Source organism: Petaurus breviceps, unplaced genomic scaffold (assembly GCF_028583685.1).
Source record: "Petaurus breviceps papuanus isolate PSGF00001 unplaced genomic scaffold, PetGlider_PUasm1.0 126, whole genome shotgun sequence".
Taxonomy (NCBI): Eukaryota; Metazoa; Chordata; class Mammalia; order Diprotodontia; family Petauridae; genus Petaurus; species Petaurus breviceps.
In genome coordinates this window covers 29,434,370-29,453,764 of record NW_027185655.1, presented here as the reverse complement: position 1 = coordinate 29,453,764, position 19,395 = coordinate 29,434,370, and the positions used below count along the sequence as shown (strand labels likewise).

General features: G+C 37.7%; 1 protein-coding gene across 1 annotated transcript in view; it reads left to right on the top strand.

Annotated features, from left to right (window-relative positions):
* LOC138166151 (sodium/hydrogen exchanger 9B1-like) overlaps nt 1-19,395 on the top strand; it is a 70,209-nt gene that overhangs the window by 17,522 nt on the left and 33,292 nt on the right. Inside the window, exons 4-6 of the mRNA XM_069094561.1 lie at nt 1,900-2,070; nt 14,684-14,826; nt 17,720-17,847. Coding sequence (XP_068950662.1) covers nt 1,900-2,070; nt 14,684-14,826; nt 17,720-17,847 — 442 coding nt within the window. The remainder of the gene's footprint in view (nt 1-1,899; nt 2,071-14,683; nt 14,827-17,719; nt 17,848-19,395) is intronic.

Sequence of the window (19,395 nt, the reverse complement as noted above, 5' to 3'; positions counted from 1 at the left end):
CATTCTTTCCTGTTTGTCACATGATCCGCAAGGCAACCAGCCATTATCACTCTGCCTTTAGTCTAACCTATGTGCTTCCTGAACCGACTGTCGACCTGTGCAGGCCTGTTCTAGGACTATTCTCCCCTTTCTCGGAGGAGCAAGCTCCATCAGGCAATCTCTCTAGAAATCTCTGTGCCCTAATCCTGGAACTCCAAAATTCTTGAATTTGGGATCACTCACAAGGCAACTCTCAAAGCTGGTGCTCACTAGGAAATCTGTTTTCTCTTCTAAAATTATCATTTTTATCATTAGATAATCTAAAATTATCTAATTATCAGATTCTGCCACCTAGAGAATGCAGAATCCTCTCGCTTCTCTACATAGAGGGGTAGGGTTCAGGAACAGTGTCTTTGAGCCCACCCTCCAGGTCATATCTAAGCACATGTATCCCATTGACACAAGTTCTGTTAATGTCTCCGATGTGTTCTCTGAAGGGTAAGAGAGAGGGTATAGAAATTTTCTCTTGTGACCCTTTGCGTCATTTTGGAACAAGGAGCAAGGTAAAAGGCAAAGAATGAGCCCTTGAGAGCTGAGAGCCCCTGGAATGAGTAGAACTTGGTTTTTATAGAGTACCAGCTAACATGGTTTCAGTCAACCAGTCATTAGGAGTTTCTATCTCTCAGCAGCTACCTCCAAAAATGGTCTTAAATTTCTACAGTTTGGGAGAATTCTTCAGTTTTTATCAGGAATTAACATTGGCCCACATCCTAGAATTTCATGTCACATTCACATTGAAATGATGATCAGCTGTGAATGACTTAGTTATTCTCAGCAATACAGTGAACTAAGACAGTTCCAAAAGACTCGTGATGAAAAATCCTATACACTTCCAGAGAAAGAACAGTCTGAATGCAGATCAAAGCATACTACTTTTTACTTTTTCTTCTTTTCTTCCTCTTTTTCTTTCTTCTTGTCTGTGTTCTTTTACAACATGGCTAATATGGAAATAGGTTTTATATGACTGCACATGTATAATCTATATCAAAGTGCTTTGCATTCTCAAGGAGGGGTGAGGTGATGTTGTACCCAAAAACACAAGCAAGACCAAGTAACAATTTGTAATTGAACCCTTTATTGGCCATGTTGGCTGGCTGATGGGGCCCCTCTGTAAATTGTACAGCCTTGATCCCAGGCAAAGCCTCAGCTTTCAAAGGGACACCACATGGCCAACGGTTAGGTATTACGTAAGCAGGAACTTGCAGAAGCCCAAATCAGTGATGGTTCAGTACACACTTTGAAATTTCCGCTGGGGCCAAGTCTCCCTAGGTGTGGCTAAACCCAGCAGCCCACCTACCTCCTAGAAGGAGAGCTGATTGGGGGATGGGAAAGAATGGGGCCAGGTATGACAGCGAGAGAGAAAGGAGGAAGAAAATTTGAAATTCCAAATTTTTTTGAAGTTTTTTTTTTAATTACTTACTTTTAGTTTACAACATTCAATTCCACAATCTCTTGAGTTTCAAATTTTCTCCTCCTGTCTCTCTTTCCCCCTCCCCCCCCATGACAGCATGCAGTCAAATATAGGATCTAAAAATACCTTCACATTAAACATTAGTCAAGTTGTAAAGAAGGATTATAACCAATGGAACTCCAAATTTTAACAAATGAAAGTTGAAAATTATTTTTACATGTAGTTGAAAAACAAATAAATATTAAAATCAAATTAAAAATTAAAATCCAATGCTTCATTAAAGCATTGGACCCAGGGATATGCAGTATGTGAAAGCATGGACTCATTCAAACAAATAAACTGGTATAGTTGAACACAGAATAAGGCTTGTTATATAGAGGTGGGCAGTATGAGGATGATTTATGTATGAATTATATATCTCTGATACCTATTTTCGTGACTTATTTCAGTTTTTCTCCTGCTGTTGCTTTGGATTGTAATCTGGTCCTATAAAGGCATAGAAATCTATCCTGGCGGAAGCCTATTTGGAATGTTAGTTATTTTCTATAGTGCCCTTTTGGGTGGCAGACTCATGCAATTCATTAAGATTCCTTTGGTACCTCCACTACCACCTCTTCTTGGTAAGTATAACATGACTCACGTCTTCTTTTCTCTTTTTTTAACTTAAATATTGGAACTTAAACACAAAGTAAGAAAGGATTAAAAAAAAATGTCAGGTATACATAGCAGAACATAAGAGAGGATTCAAAATATGTAACAATAAATTTTCTTTTCAAAAAATCCTGTATGATATATACTATTTAATTATATATACTATATATAATGATATATATATATATAATAAAAATAAATAAATATGTTGTGTTGAGAGCTGTCCATGTTTGCTTCTTTGGAAGGTTTTTTTTTTTTGTTCTTTGCTGTGCACTTTTTTCCTTTGTTCTTTCCCCTCCCTCCTCCAAGGTTCCAATTAAGTGCAAATATATTTCTCTATAGATATATACATACATATATATCAGGTATTTTTAATTCACTATGCATAAGTTTTGAACATTTGATGTAGTTGTAGTGGTAAGTCAGCACTGAAAAACATTTCACTGATATAATTATCTTCTTTCCCTCGCATACCCATAGGTAATATGTTTGTAGTTTTTCTTTAAAAAAATTAAAAGTTTTATTAAAAATGTAATACTGAACATTAATACAGCCAGATAATTTTGCTTAGTAATGAGAGAAATGATTATTCCTCTCTTGCATTTAATAACTAATCATTGAATTAGGACCAAGGTTTTTCCCTTCTTCTCAGCCCCTGTAGGTTACTCAGTCTGCCTTTTGACAAAAGGCAGGACTGATAGGGAGAGAGAGAACCCAGATTTCTTCAAAAGGTAAAGTTAAATGAATTGATGGATTTTGACCCATTGTATTTTACTCATACAGGTCTGGGAAAATGTGGATTCTCCTTTTTGTCAGAAAATTTTTTCCAAAAAGCAAGTAAAATTGAATATGTTCTTGTGATCAGAACCTAACATCATAGTAGCTGGTTGCTGCGATTCTTGTGTATAGACTATTGAAGTAGCTAATACAACTAGATATTTCCACAACAACTGTCTTCCAACATAATCAGAGTACTCTACCTTGTCTTATACCATTTTTTATCTGCAAATGACAAAAATGAATCCCTGCAATGGTCAGATCACCCACCAAGCATTAGGCAGAATCATGAAGTCAATACCAGTTAGCAAGTACGATGTCACAGAAATAAATGTCCAAAAAAGATGGTATCTTGAGGCATGAAAAAAGACTGCTGGATTGAGGTTGGGCATTGTTTCAGATAATTCCGGTAATACTTAATGTACAGTTCTGAAAGACAATATAGTTGCTATAATTAATTATTCCTAGAGAGGCAAGCATGTTGGATTGGACTGAGATCTAATCTCAGAGTTAGGAAGGCCTGGGTTCAAATCTATACTGACTACATCGACCTTGGGCAAATCACACTTGACTATTCAGTATCCTAGGCAACTCCCTCAAGATACTGATATGTGTTGATGGAGAGAGTTTCCTCATAGAGAGCTCTCTATGCCAATGAAGTCACAACTCTAATCCAAAAAAAGGAATTCTTCATGCATGTGAGACTTGAGTGACCTTTGACTTTGACATATCCTAAGGAGGGGGAGAGAATGCTTCCAAAGGTATTATTGAGAACACATATTTTCCTGTTGTGGTGAAACAGATTTATCACACTCATGCTCCTTTGCTTTTCTCTGCAGGCATTTGGTAGCATGCACTGACCCTGGGCAGACACATTACAGAAGGGAAAGTCAGTTCAAATGCAAAGGGAAAACCACCCAAGAATATTAGAGTGTTGCAGTCTCTCAGCCCCATTGCTTCCAGAAACGAAGTTTCACAGCATACAGTCTTAACCTTTCTTTGCCCTACTTGGAAGAGAAGAAGGAAGGCAGTAGGCTTCCAAAAGTCCTTCCAAGAATGAAACTTTGCTTGTCTCTGCTTTTGTATGTCATATCCAATGTGTCAGAGATAGTAGGGAACTTTTCAAGGCTGTCAGTAGCAGCTTTTAACACCCCATCCCCACAAGATAATTGGTCTTCCTTTTGTATTCTGGTAGCAATAAGTTTAACTAGTTACCATACAAAATCTGCATTCCTAAAGATTTTGGGAAAGCAAATATCAAAAAATTAAAAAGAGAAATAAGGCCAAATGAAGGTAGCCTCTGAAATATGATATTCTAACCAAATACAAATCATAGATCATTCTAATGAAGAAGGTTGAGAGGAAACCCTATAGCCAGACAGGAAGGGCTTAAACAAGATGGTGTGAAGGGTACGTAACTCAGGACAATTTTTTTTAAAAGGTGGCATAGAATTGTCATAGTATCAGGCTAAAAGCCTAATACAGATCTACTTTAATCATGTGTTTGAACGTTGATATTTTTTTCTTAATTTTCACCTGGTTTTGAAGCAGATAAAACCTAAAAAAAAATTTTTGTTGAATCTAAATCTTGTGGAAAATATAATTAGAACAAAAAAGGGCACAATGATTTGATTCTGATTTTTGTCTGTGTTCTGAAGCATGATGTTTGAACTGGAATGGGTAGAAAAAATAGTCTTAAAAAAAATCCATGAGAGATGAGAAGATAGTTGTACCAGCCAGCTGCTCTAACTTAGTTCTAGGTTTCAGGTATGGATAACATTATATATCTTTTGGCAATGAAAACTTAAAAGATATGATCACAAACTCATGTTCAGGAAGTCATCAGAGAGGATGATTGATTCATAGGGAATAGGTTAGGCAGGCAAATGTCCTGATTTTCCCAAAAGGGGAAAGAAAGATTCCAGACACTATAAATGAGTAAGCTTAACATTGATTCCCAAGGGGAAAAAAGTCTAGTGTGGATTACTTAACAAGTGGTTTGTGGGCACTTCAGAATAGAAAGTAGGAGTTCTAGAGACAATACAATGCCCGTCAAACTAACTTCATTGCCTTTTTTAATAAGATAACTAGACTGGTAGATAAGAATGACATAGACATAGTGAATCAATTTCAGGGCATTTGACAAAAGTCCCTCATTATGACTTTTTTAGAGAAGATGAAGTATGGACTGGAGGGTAATATAGCCAGGTGGACTCCTAGCTGGTTGATCAACTCTATTCCCAAAATGTTGATTAATGGATCCTTGTCAAGAGGAGGTAGGTCACTTATGGTGAGTCACCAGCTATCTCCTTTGGCCTGATATGCTCAACATTTTATCATTGATTTGGATAAAGGCATAACAAGTATGTGATTTTTAGATAACCGAAAGCTGGGCAAAATAATTAAATTATTGCATGACAGAATCTACTTCAAAACCAGGTCAAATTTAAAAAAAACAAATCAATGTTCAAGTACATAATTAAAGTAGATCTATATCAGCAGCAATTCATGTGAAAAATACCTGGGTATTTTAGCTGGGCATGAAGTTCCAGATAAAGCCAAAAATAATTTTTGTTGAAATCTTAAATTTCATTAATAGATAAAGCTGCCCAGATCAAGGTAATATTTTCATTGGAATCACCAATGGTCAGACTGTGTCTAAGTCATTGTGTAAACTACCATTTTAAGAAGAATGTTGTCAAACAAGAGTGTCTTTGTAAGGGAAGCATCCAAATTGACTGGATTTTTAAAGCTATGTCCTATGAGTTAAAGTGAGGGACCTGGATATATGTATCAGGGCTTTGGGATGGTTTAGGAAGGACCTATTAACTTATATATTTAAAGTGTAGTCAGTCCTATTTGAGAGAGAATAGACTTATTTTGTGTTGCTCCAGAGACAGAATTATTATGAATAAATAGAGGGAGGTTACAAGAAAGTAAATTTCAATTCATTACAAGCACAAACTTTTTAGTGGCAGTACAGTCCACTAATAATGGAAAAGCTTCCTTCTCAAATAGTTAGTTTCCTCTCTATTAAGTGTTTGATCCTTTGTTAAGTGTCTGTAAAGTGTTGGATGCCTTTAGAAGTCTTATAGGAGTTCCTTCATCATGTAAGAGATTTGACTCAATAACCTTTAAACTCTCTCTGATATCTTTAGATTCTATTAAAATTACTTCTTTTGGGGGCAGCCAGGTAGCACAGTGAGTAAGAGTACCGGCTCCAGTGTTGGGATGACCTGGGGATCGAATCTGGGCTCAGACACTTAGCACCCACCCAGAAACACCTGGCCGTGTAACCCTGAGCAAGTTACTTAACCCCAACTGCTTAGGGGTGGCTAGGAGTAAGAGCACTGGCCCCAGTGTTGGGATGACCTGGGGATCAAATCTGGGCTCAGATACTCAGCACCACACCCAGAAATAACTGGCCATGTAACCTTGAGCAAGTTACTTAACTCCAATTGCTTTAAAAAAAATTACTTCTTTTTGTAAAATTTTGCATATAGTCTTTGTTCATCTCAAGTGACAAAGGATTTTAATGCCAAACTTTGCAGAAACAGATTGTAAAAAGTTGAATTTTACATGAATAAAATTTTCTGATAATCCTGATGTTTTAGAGTATTTTGAAGATTTTTTTCCTATTTCAGAAAAAAATACTGTTAATGCGTTTTCCATATTTTTGAATTAAAAAAAACTCATTCAAGATATATAGACAAATTGAATTAATCAGTTTTGAATTCATTACAAAAAAGAAAGTAATAAATGAACATTTAAAAATGCTTTCCCCCTGTCATTCCCCAGTGATTTTTACCAAGGAATAGAGATAGGAAATAGGCCCATGGTATCATTGATATAGAAAACTCTCAAGTTCAGAAACTCCTTCTGTCAATGGTAGACCAGACCTTTCCTTGCAACTTAGTCACCTAAAGCACTGAGAGTTTAAGGTAACTGACTCACCCACTGTCCATATTCCACCAGTATGTGGTGGAAGCAGAACTTGAACCCAAATCTTCCTCTCTAACCATTACGCCATCAATGTCTCTGATTTTTGCTAATGGCAATAAAATCATAGAATGTTAGAATTAGAAGAAACCTTAGAGGGCATTTACTTGAAGATTTAATCCCCAGATCATCTTCCTCAACTTGAAGACTTCCAATGACAGCTTATTTTTCCCATACATCATTTTTACCATCTCTAAAGCTTCCCATTTAATTCTGATAATTCTTTTTTTCATTTTGTTTTTTGGAGGGGGGAAGGTAGGGCAACTGGGGTTAAGTGGCTTACCCCAGGTCACACAGTTAGTGTGTGTGTGTGTGTGTGTGTGTGTGTGTGTGTGTGTGTGTGTGTGTGTGTGGATCTGAGGCTGGATTTGAACTCAGGTCCTCCTGACTCCAGAGCTGGTGCTCTATTCACTGTGCCACCTAGCCGCCCCTGTGATAATTCTTATTGCTATAAATGTAATTCCTAGCAAGCTCCCTGAGAAGAGGAGGCATTGTTTTTACTCTTTCTTTGTATCCCCAGTCCTTAACAAGGTTCCTGAAACATTATAAATACTAAATAATACTTGTCAGCTGATTGGCTGATCGATATGCATGTACACAACCATCTCTTGGGGCAGAAAAAACTGATTATAGCCAATAAGTTTAGCAAAATGTTCATGGCTATTTTGTGAACAATCTCAGAATAATAACTGGAAGGAAACTTGAAAATTTTCTTGGAAACCAGCCCTTCATTAAAAAGATTCTTCCATCAAGTCAAAATCTGCCTTCCTGTAACTCCCAACTCTTGATCTAAATTCTGCCCTCCAAAGTTAAGCCGATCAAAGACAATCTTTCTTCAATGTGACAAAACTATAATTTGTTTTAGAGAGATAATGTTTGCATAACATATATCATATTGCCTGCCTATTTAACAGGTAGGAGAATGAAAACATAGGAATGGGGGTGGCTAGGTAGTGCAGTGAATGGAGTACCAGCCCTAGAGTCAGGAGGACCTGCGTTCAGATCCCGCCTCAGACACTTAACACAAAAACTAGCCGTGTGACTTTGGGCAAGTTGCTTAACCACAACTGCCTTCCAAAAGGCCAAAAAAAAAACACAAACACAAAAAAAGGAAACATAGTAATGCTTGTATGAACTAGAACAGAATGAAATAAGCCAAACCAGAAAAATAATATTTTAAAATGACCACAATAATATAAATGAAACTATAAATATGAGTGATTCACTAAGAGGAATTTGGACTCTGAAAAAAAAATTTAACCAAATAATTATCCCAGAAAACATGTAATAAACTATACCTCTGTCCTTTTGTCAAAGGAAAAAAATACTAGTACAAAACATATAAATGAACAGGTTACTCTGGAGAGAGAGGTGCTGTTGCAATGCTTAGCTGTTTTTCTTTGTTACAAAGGATGATTCAGTACTGGACTGGGATTGAGGGGAGAGAGAAATAGATGGTAATATTTCCAGAAATCACTATGACAGGAGAAAAAAAATCAATAAAACATTTTAAAAATGTAGAACTCAGAAGTAAATGTTACAGATGTGATCTAATCAAGTAAAAGCAATCAATCATTTCCATAATTTCATTAATGCATCCTAAGAGTAAATCAACCTTTTTGATAGCTATATGTTAAGTTATAAACCAGGAAAATTAGCCAGCCACATTTTTTTACATCCTGTGTTGTGTCTAACCATGTCTTTCCCATCCTGTACTTGCTCAGTTAGATTTTGGAGCTGATCCCTACTAAATCCCATCTTATTCAATTTGACCCAGCTTCCCTGCCTGTCAAAATCTTTTTTGGATCCCACTTTTGTCATTGACAGTTTTAGCTATCCCTCCTAACATTCCTATCTCTAATTAAAGTCTGAAAAACAGGTCTTCAAGTCACGGATAAAAATGTTGGATGGAACTGAGCCGAGTATATTTTTTCTTGAGGTCGTGTCCTTTAAGGTTGACTTCAATCCATTAATCAGCACTCTTTGGATATGGTCATTCAACCATTTCTGAATCTTTCTAGTTGTATCAACATCCAGCCTATATCTTCCAATCTTGTTCAAATAATTGTCCAAGATTATTTTGCTAGATAGCTGTAGCAGCAAGCACCCCAAGCATACTCAGGGTGGCTGCCCACACAGGTTCTTGGATATGCTTTGTTAAAGGAAAGCAACTGAAAATAGGTTAACAAGCTTACTTTAATCAATCAAATATGTATTGTTTACCTAGTTCAGGGGGAAAAGGTCAGCACCCCAAACTTCAGAGTATACAGACAGAATTATCAAGACAGAAACAGATCAAGTAGACAGATTTCCAAACTGTCCAACCATTACATCCATACCAAATCAACATCTGGGTCTTTCAAAGCGGGGGACTCTCAACAACAGCTTCCCAGAGTTTCATCAAATCACAGAACACTTCTCAAAGTGAGCCCCAAAACAAAGCCTCAAATCAGGGTTTATATAGCCTTCTCCTGGCTCAGAGAATGTAACAACCTTCTGGACCCAAGGGCCAATCAAAAAGTATCTACTGAAAAACAAGCCTCCCACCCCAGGCTCCAGGTGCACTTTAGCCTAGGGGCAGGGAAGATCTTTAAAATTTACATTCCCATTACAATAACTTGCTAAAATACAGGTACACAATATCTCTGGCATTTCTCTGATCTACCAGGGTTTGGTTTTTTTTCTTCAAATAGTAACTGTCAAAAATAATCAAAATGATTTAAATGCAGGAAAGAAAAACAACTACTGTATTTACTAAATATGAAACCCATTGGAATAAGATACAGAAAGAATGATCAGTATTATGACCATTTTTTTGGTTGTTATTTCTATATTTATATAGAAAGTTTCTATATCTAGCTCCTGGTTAACAATGTGCCTGTTCTTTATGCATTGCTTTATAAACATGGTTTTTAACAATTTAACACTTCATGATGATGTTCAAAATATTTTATTGAATTTTGAGTTATTGAAATCAAGGTAATCTGGTTTCTTCTAAATCTGACATTTGCTGAAAAAGCACTTCATTGCAGGATTTCATAGGAATGTTTGCTATTCAGAGGCCATGAGACCCTGGGCTTGAATTCAGGAAAAGCTGGTAGCCATGTGACACTTGGACAGCTCACTTAACTCTGATGCTTCAGGCAACTTCCTAGGACTTATCAACTGTGTCAAGGATCTTTGCCTTTTACACTGGTAGAAGGAATTCTCATACTGGGAACTCATTCTCCAATGGTTTCTCACCAGTTGAGCACATAGACTCTAGTACAAAGTATGTAATCAGAGGTACTAAATATCATGCTATTTCACACTGAACTCATAGACTCTTAGCCAAAGTAAGACAAAAGAGAGGAGGGTGTTTCTTCTTTTTATATTCTTCAATAATTTGAGTAGACATGCTCAGTCCAATTAAACAACCGCTCATTATAGGTGCTAATGAAGCATGACACCTATTTCAGTAGTGTTTCCAATCAGCAAACATTTATTAAGTGCTTACCACATGCCAGGCACTGTGTTAAGTAGGGAAGGCACTAGCAGCTGGAGGATGGGCATGGCAGAGGTGGGGAAAGGCTTCTGCAGAAGGCGACATTTGAAGAAAGTCTTAAAGGAAGCCAGGGATTCTTAAGAGGTGAAGCTGAGGAAGGACAGCATTTCAGGATGGAAAATGACATGTTACATGTGTTGTTTTGGTCCAGTTGCGTCCTTTCTTGACCCCATTTGGGGTTTTCTTGGCAAAGATACTGGAGTGGTTTTGCCATTTCCTTCTCTAGCTCATTTTACACATGAGGAGACTGAGGCAAATAGCTATAAGTGACTTTCCCAGGGTCACACAGCTAGTAAGTGTCTGAGGGCAGATTTGAATTCAGGGAGGTCAGTCTTCCTAACTCCAGGTTTGGCAGTTTATCCATTGTGACACCTAGGTGCCCCATGGCATGTGAGGAACAGCAAGCAAGCTAGTCTAGCTGGATTGTGCATTTTGCAGAGGGGAGTAATATGTAAAAAGACTGGAAAAGTAGGAAGACATTAGGTGGTAAAAAAAAAATGTAAATGTCAAATAGAAATTATTGACCCTAGGAAGCTGCTGGAGTTTATTGATCAAATTTGTACTTTGGGAAAATCACTGTTGCAACTGAGTGGAGAATAATTAGAGCAGGAAGAAGCCTAAGTCAGAGAGACTAATAAGGAAGTTATTGTAGCACCCCATTTAAGAGGTGATGAGGGCCTGAACAAGGGTGGTGGTGGCAGTGTGAATGGGGAGAAGTGGATATTTATTTTTCATTCATTCATCTATTTGTTTATTTCTTTGTTTTTTGTCTATTTAGCATTTTACTTTTCCCCAGTTACATATAATAACAATTTTAACACTCATTTTTAGAATTTTGAGCTCCAAATTCTCTCCCTTCCTCCCTCCCCAAACCCCTCTTGAGAAGGCAGGTATGTATAGATTATAATGTGTAATCATGCAAAAACATTTCCATAATAGTCATGTTGCAAAAGAAAATATAGACCAAAAAGAACTCAAGAAAAATAAAGTTTAAAAAATGGATGCCTCAGGGCGGCCAGGTAGTACAGTGAGTAAGAGCACCTGCTCCAGAGTTGGGATGACCTGTGATCGTATCTGGGCTCAGACACTTAGCACCCACCCAGAATCACCTGGCCATGTAACCCTGAGCAAGTTACTTAACCCCAATTGTTTAGGGGCGGCCAGGAGGCTCAGTGAGTAAGAGCACAGGCTCCGGGTTGACCTGGGGATCAAATATGGGCTCAGATACTTAGCACCACACCCAGAAATAACTGGCCTTGTAAACTTGAACAAGTTACTTAACCCTGATTGCTTTAAAAAAAAAAAGGATGCCTCAATCTGTATTCAGATACCATCAGTTCTTTCTCTGGGGATGGATAGTATTTTTTCTCATAAGTCCTTCAGGGTCTTGGATCATTGTATTGCTGAGAATAGCTAAGTCATTCCCAGCTGATTGTCTTACAATATTGCTGTTACTTTGTACACAGTACATTTCACTTCGTATCAGTTCATACAAGTCTTTCCAGGTTTTTCTGAGGGCATCCTGCTTATCATTTCTTATAGTACAATAGTATTCCATCATAATCACGTAGAAGGGGGTGTTTGAGAGAAGTTATGGAGATAGGAAGATTTGTCAACAGATTATATAGTAAGTGAGGGTAAAGAATGGAGGATGTTATAGTTGTAAACCTAGGTTGAATGGGTGGATATGGGTGCCTTTAACAGTAATAGGGGAGTTAGAAGAGGTATGTTTCAGAAAGATAATGAGCTTTATTTTATGCATGTTAAGTCTGAGATGCCTACAGGATATCCAGAGGGCATCTAAGAGGAACTTGAGTCTGTATCATATAAAAATTTTTGTGTCTCTCTGCAGGCCTTTCTTCCATCTCTTTATGTTTGTCCTCTCTTAGTAATGCTCCCTGACTATCCTTGTTTTCTATGTTCTTGCTTTAGCTCTTCTCTCTCTTTGCCTATTTGCATCTTGGTAGCTTTGATCTGTGATCTGTTAATCTCCTTTGGCCTGGTTCCCACCTCTACCTGTGACCCTGGGGTGGCCTGTGTAAACCTGTTGCTTCCTTCTTGGCTTTACAAAATACTTCTTCAACTTCTTGTCCTCATCTTTGTACTTTGCCTCTGGCCTCCATTTCTCTTCTTCCCTGTGTCCTGCCCTGTTCAGCTTCTTAGTCTTCTAACCAGACTGTTACTTGCCTTACACAAAACCACTTTTCTATTCTATGAGCAGAAGTAAATCTACAAACATGCACATCCGTGGAGAGTAAATACCATTGCTGGGAAGAATTTTAGAATTTTTAGGGCTTGTCAGTTCTTTAGTTCAGGTCACCTGAATACATGTGTCTTTTCATTTCCCACACTCCATTCTTGAACCACTATGGCAATGATCTGTGTAATAAAATATCTAGTAGTAGGAGCTGACATTTACACAGTGTTTCCAGGAATTAGGAAGTGCTTCTATTATTTTTATTCTCCTTCTCCCTGTATATTAAGAATTGTCAAGCTGACCTTTGATGAGAACCAGAACTTAGTAGTGGCACGGACAAAAAATAGTGTACGATTCCCCTTCCCCTCGCCCAGGGTTATTATATTCATAGGACAATCTTTTTCTCACTACTCTCTGGAATGCCTTCACATATCTCTGCACCTTAATATCACTAAAATCTTATTTTAGATGTTTAATAAGTATAATTTATGGCATTTTTTTCTTCTTGCATCTGTTTCAAGGATTAAACACGAAGCTATAGAAGTCACATGAAACAGACCAACCCCAGCCAAACAACCCCTTTACTAATCCCCATCCCTATTGTAGTAGACTGTTGTTCTGGTCGTCCTTCATCTTCAGAGAGGACCGTGGCATCAAGGAAATGATGCCATGACCTTCAATTGACTTTGATGTGAGTGAGGGAGGGCTGTGCAAGGTCACCAGCCTTACTTTCTCCTCCAGAGCCATCTGGGTCCAGTGGCCTGATATTCATCAGGATGCATTGGGAGACCCTGGCCCTTTTAGGTTAAGGTCTTTTCAAGTACTAACTGTCTGAGGTAATGCCCATTCAGTGAATAGGCCTCTTTAAGAGTGAGTCCAGGATGGCCCCTTTAATTAGCAAAAAAAAAAAAAAAATCAAGCTGGGAGGGAAAAACCCTCAGGGTTGTTGTTCCAAAGAGAAAGTTACCATTGACATTCACTCTAATCCTGGAGGGAGCAAAATACAGTCACCAAATGGAGCTTGGGCAGGGACTTATTGTGGTTGAATCTATGAGCTTCAGAGTGAACTGGGTTTAAAGTTTTGTGATGAAAGAGAGAGAGACAGACAGACAGAGAGAGACAGTCAGACAGACAGACAGACAGACAGAGACAGAGAGAGAGAGACAGAGACAGAGACAGACAGAGAGATAGAGACAGAGATAGAGACAGAGAGACACACAGAGAGACAGAGAGAGAGAAAGGAAGAAAGAGGAAGGAAGAAAGAGAGAGAGGAAGGAAGAAAGAAAGAGAGAGGAAGGAAGGAAGGAAGAGAGAGGAAGGAAGGAAGGAAGGAAGGAAGGAAGGAAGGAAGGAAGGGAGGAAGGAAGGAAGGAAGGAAGGAAGGAAGGAAGGAAGGAAGAAAAAATATGTAGTCGATAGGAATCTATACTTGGAGCAGGGAGGTCTTGAGTTCAAATATTATTTCAACTACTTACTATCATGGGACCTTGGGCAAGTCAGTTAACTTCTCATTGCCTCCATTTCCTCATCTGCCCAACGATGTCTGTCTCAGGGGTGTCTTAAGTTCACTTCTAGCTCTAAGTCTACAATATTATCATTTTAAATGTGTGCTCACTGGCAGAATCTTTTCTCTGGTTCCTTACTGAATTTTATCCAGTGGCTTACCCCTCTCATTCCTCCTAACCCCTCACTACTGCTAGTAAATAATTAACCATTTTGACTTTTTGTCTCAACCTGTAGTTTTATAAGTGTGGAAGCTCCCTAACCTTGCTATCTCCCTTTATCACTGAAACAAGAGTAAACACAGTTCTTCCTGACTCCAAGGCAGGCCCACTATTTCCTATGGTCTTGTTGCTGCTTAGGAATAATGATAACCAATGTCTATGGTTTATAAAGAGCTTCATATAAAAATCTTTGTTCCTACTCCTATGCAATCTGACCCTTTCTGAACTAATGAGATATAGTTTTTGTTTAGAGGAAGAATGATTAAGCATCTTTGTATTCTCTATAAGAAAAAAATTTTTAAATCAAAACACGCTTCTTTTTTTCTCTTTGTTGTACATAGGAATGCTGCTTGCTGGTTTCATCATCAGAAATACTCCATACATCCGTGATTATGTTCATATTAGTCAAGTCTGGTCATCCTATTTGAGAAATACAGCTCTTACCATTATCTTGGTACGAGCTGGGCTTGGGCTTGATCCACAGGTAGATCATAACTTGGAATTTGAATTTGAGAATTTCAGAAAAGTGAAAGAAAGAGAATTTGCCTTATTTAGAGTAGAGTCTGGTATCAAAGCTAAGTTAAAGTCAAAGAATTTTGTAGAAAAACCATACCCCCCTTAGAGTTGAAAGGACATTTAAAGGACCTTTAGAGGATGGTCTTCTAAATTCTGATTGAACACAATCAGTTTTAGGAAACTGATTTATTTCTTGAATCAGTTCATTCCATTTTTGAACAGCTTTAATTAATGTATTAAATTAAATTAATTAAATGTATGTAAAAATAATTTAATTAATGCATATACATCTACACATAAAACAGAAATGAATTATATATGGAGAGAAAGATAAGAGAAATCTATATAGATAAATGTATATCTATGTTTAAATATACATAGAGAGAAGGGAGAGAAAAAGAAAGAAATATGAAGGGAGAAAGAAATATATGCAGAGATAGAGGAAAGGAGAGAAAGTTATATAAACACACAGAGAAAGGTATGTATACACATATATGTATACATACACATTGAGAGAGAGAAGCAGCTTTAATTTTTATAGAAAGAAAGTTATATGGAGAGTCAGCATGGTACATGGTCTATTTGTCACCTCCTTTGACATATTATAGTTATGAGACCTGGGGTTAATCACTTAACTTCTCAATTCTTTACTTTCCTCTCTAAGGCTCTAAAGTGCAGAGAAGGTGCTGACCTATACTGATAGGAGTTTCTTTATCTGACAGTGCCAATACCAATGGAATTAAAAATCCTGTCCCTGTCTCTACGCAGTCGGGCATTATATGTTGCCACAATCTGTCACCTTACTCTTTCCACCTGAGGGTCCTTATTTGCTTTTAACAGCACAAAGAGTAAATGCAATCCCTCTTCCATTTGATGATCCTACAAAGTGTAGAAGTCAGTAATCTTGCCCCCCTCTTCCCTTTGCGTCCCTTTTTTCCCCCATGTTCCTTGGACCAATTCTTACATGACCTGGTTTTGTGTTCCCTAGTCAGCCTCCTACGGTCGTGCAGAAGTTTCTTGTCAGTGTCTCTCCTCCATTAGGGCCCCTTGCACTGACTGCAGTACTTTAGATATAACCTGACCAGGAAATAGAGTAAACTCTCACCTCTCTTACCTGTGCATTTTGTATAATAACCATAATAATTTGAGGAGAAAGAAAGCCCTGACTATGAGGGAGATTGGGAGGTGAAACCTACTATGCTAGTACGGCACTACTGTAGGTACTAATATGCACCAAGTAGAAGACAAAAAAAATATGTTTGAGCTATGTCAAATAATACATTTGATGAGTGAAAGGCAGCCCCAGGGAGTATATTTGAAGACAGCAAGGCTCCAAATCCTACCTTTGATGTTGACTAGCTACATGACCTAGGGCAAGTCTTTAGCTTCTCTGAAACTCAGTTTCCTCATCTGTAAAATAACAGGTCTGAATTCAGTGACCTCTAAAGATTCTCTTGGCTATCAGTTGATCAACATATGATCCTTCAAATTGTACCATTTTGGGGGGCAGCTAGGTGGTGCAGTGAATAGAGCACCAGCCCTGGAGTCAGGAGGACCTGAGTTCAAATGTGGCCTCAGACACTTACACACACACACACACACACACACACACACACACACACACACACACACACACAAACTAGCTGTGTGACCTTGGGCAAGTCACTTAACCCCAATTGCCCTACCTCCCCCCCCAAAAAAAGGTAAAAAAAAAAATTGTACCATTTTCTTAACAATCACTTTTCTTCTGCCTTCTAATGTATTCTAGCTAAAATAATAAAGTTGGACCAACAGAGAATGTTTCCCAAAGCAGTTTTTAAGTAATAGCACCCTCTTTTCTAAGAGTGCTTATCTGTCAAGCAGTCTATAAGCACAAAGTAGCAACTGCTACTGGGAAGATGAAAATGAAAAACAGTGAGTTGGCATTTTATCGGGGAAAACAATGAGCACATGAAAAAGTAGACACAAAATCCAAAGTCAGGAAGAAGTCATTAGAGCTGAAAGGCCAAGGCAAGACTCCTGCAGACAGCATCTTTTGAATTATGCTTTAAAAAGGGATTCTCTTATCCAACAGATAAGAGAAGAACCAAGCAACAGCAGTCACTATAAACCAGAGAAGAGGGTATCCAGAGGAAGGGGAGGGGGAGTAATCAACCCTGTCAAATGACACACAAAGGTCCAGGAGGTGAGGACTGAGGAAATACCATGGGCTTTGACAGAGAAGGATCATTGTGAACTTTGAAGAGAGCAGTTTTGGTTGAGTGTTGGGTTCATTGGATAACAGATTTACAACTGGAAGGAACCTCAAAGGCCATCCAGTTCAACCATTTAATTTCATCGATGAAGAAACTGAGGCTCAAGTAGGCTAAGCAATTTGCACAAAGTCACATGAGTAGTAAGCATCAGAATGTAGATTTAAAACCAAATTGAAAGGGATTGAAAAGTGAGAAAAGTAAAAATAGAAGCAAGGTAGGTAGACAGATTTTCCAAGGAATTTGACTGTGAAAGGGAAGAAAATGTAGGAAGATAGTATGAAGGGGATGGTAGGGTTAGGAGAAGGTTTTTTAAAGATGGGAGAGATCAAGGCATGTGTTTAGGTAGCAAATTTAGGACAGTAATAACTCCTTAACCACTTTCGCTACTTGGATAGTAAGAATAAAATAAATATTTTTAAATATAAAGTTATATATAGTTACATTTTTTGAGGGGAGTAAGTCAAAGGAGAATAGTTATAATGCTATTCTTCCCAACCCTCTATAAAAATCACTTTAAAAAAACTATTGAGATTGAGATTTTTTTCAATTGTGTTTTTCTTTGTGTCGCTTAAAGATCATCTGTATATGATTGTTTCTATGTTTCAGGCACTGGCAAAATTAAAGGGAGTTTGTTTAAGATTATCCATGGGCCCATGTTGTCTGGAGGCATGCTCAGCTGCTATTTTTTCTCACTTTATTATGGAGTTTCCATGGACCTGGGGATTTCTATTAGGGTAATTTATTCTCATTTTTCCTGTGAAAATAAGCAAGGCCAGACTCCTGGGTTAAAAATTATGTATATATCTATTCTGATAAATAATCAAGCCGTCTATAAATACGTGTTTGAAAATGTTACCCTTCAACAGTTTTTGTCTTTTTATCAATGGATGACTTTAAAAATTCAATTCATTTCAGTTAAACAACATGTATTAAACACATACTAGGTTCAAGACGATACAAACCAAAACCAAGTAAGTTGAGCATAAAGCCAGGTTCATCTCACAGCTTTTTATTATACCTAGAATTCATAGCCTCCTCTAGAACCTAAGGGACTAGTCAGGTGCCTAAGTATTGAATGATTCATGTTCTGTAGTAACATTTATCCTCATCAACTCAAAATAAGTTTTAGTGAGTCCAGGGGTGGAGAATATGTGGCCCCAGTACCACATTTGACCCTCTAGGTCCTTAAGTGTGGCCCTTTGACTGAATCCAAACCCTGCAGCTTCCAGGCCACATGCCCTGAAGGCTACGTACGGTTTCCTCACCACTAGGCTGAAGGATAAAGAGGAGGTATAGTGAATGGACTCATGAAAATACCACACTATTTGTCCAAAGGAATTCCATTTGTCTTCAAACATGTCTCAATCACCCAACAAATATTTATTATTACTACTACTATTGATACACTTATTATGTGCCCAGAATGGCCTTGTAAGTGAAGCTCAAGGAATTTGTAACTTAATTACCTACCAGAATAGCACTCAGGAAATACAAAACTAAAAGAGAATCCTGTTAAATCATGTCGTATGGCTATTAGGTGTTGTAATAGTTCAGAAAGGGATGAGACAATTGCGGCCTGGGATAGTTTTGGAATGGAAGAAGTAAGATCTCAGTTGTGCCTTTAAAAAATGAGTAGGTGGGGTGGCTAGGTGGCGCAGAGAATAGAGCACCAGACCTGGAGTCAGGAAGACCTGGGTTCAGATCTGGCCTCAAACACTTAACACAAAAACTAGCCATGTGACCCTGGGCAAGTCACTTAATCCCAATTGCCCTCCAAAAAGCAAAAAGAAAATAAAATTTTATATATATATATACATATATATATATAAAATAAATAAATGAGTAGGATTTTAACAGTGGAAGAGAGTAATGAAGTAAACACAAAGCACTTTTAGGGATATAATTATTACTGCATTTAATCAATTTCTCATTTACAACTGTTTTTCTTCCCAAAAGTTCATTTGTAATTCACTGGAGTATATTTTCTCTTAGAAATAATTTTAGATACAGTGATTATGATCTCCTTCTGACCCTAGTTAAGCCATAATGTAGCCATCAGAAATTTATATTAAATGTTATTATATGCCTAGATATTCCATGTACAATGTGCAAATGCCTTTTGAAATATAACTCCTTGTCATGTTCTTATATTACTTAAAAAAAAGATTATTAAGGGGTAGCTAAGTGGTGCAGTGAATAGAGCACTGGCCCTGGAGTCAGGAGGACCTGAGTTCAAATCAGGCCTCAGACACTTAACACAAAACTAGCCATGTGACCTTGGG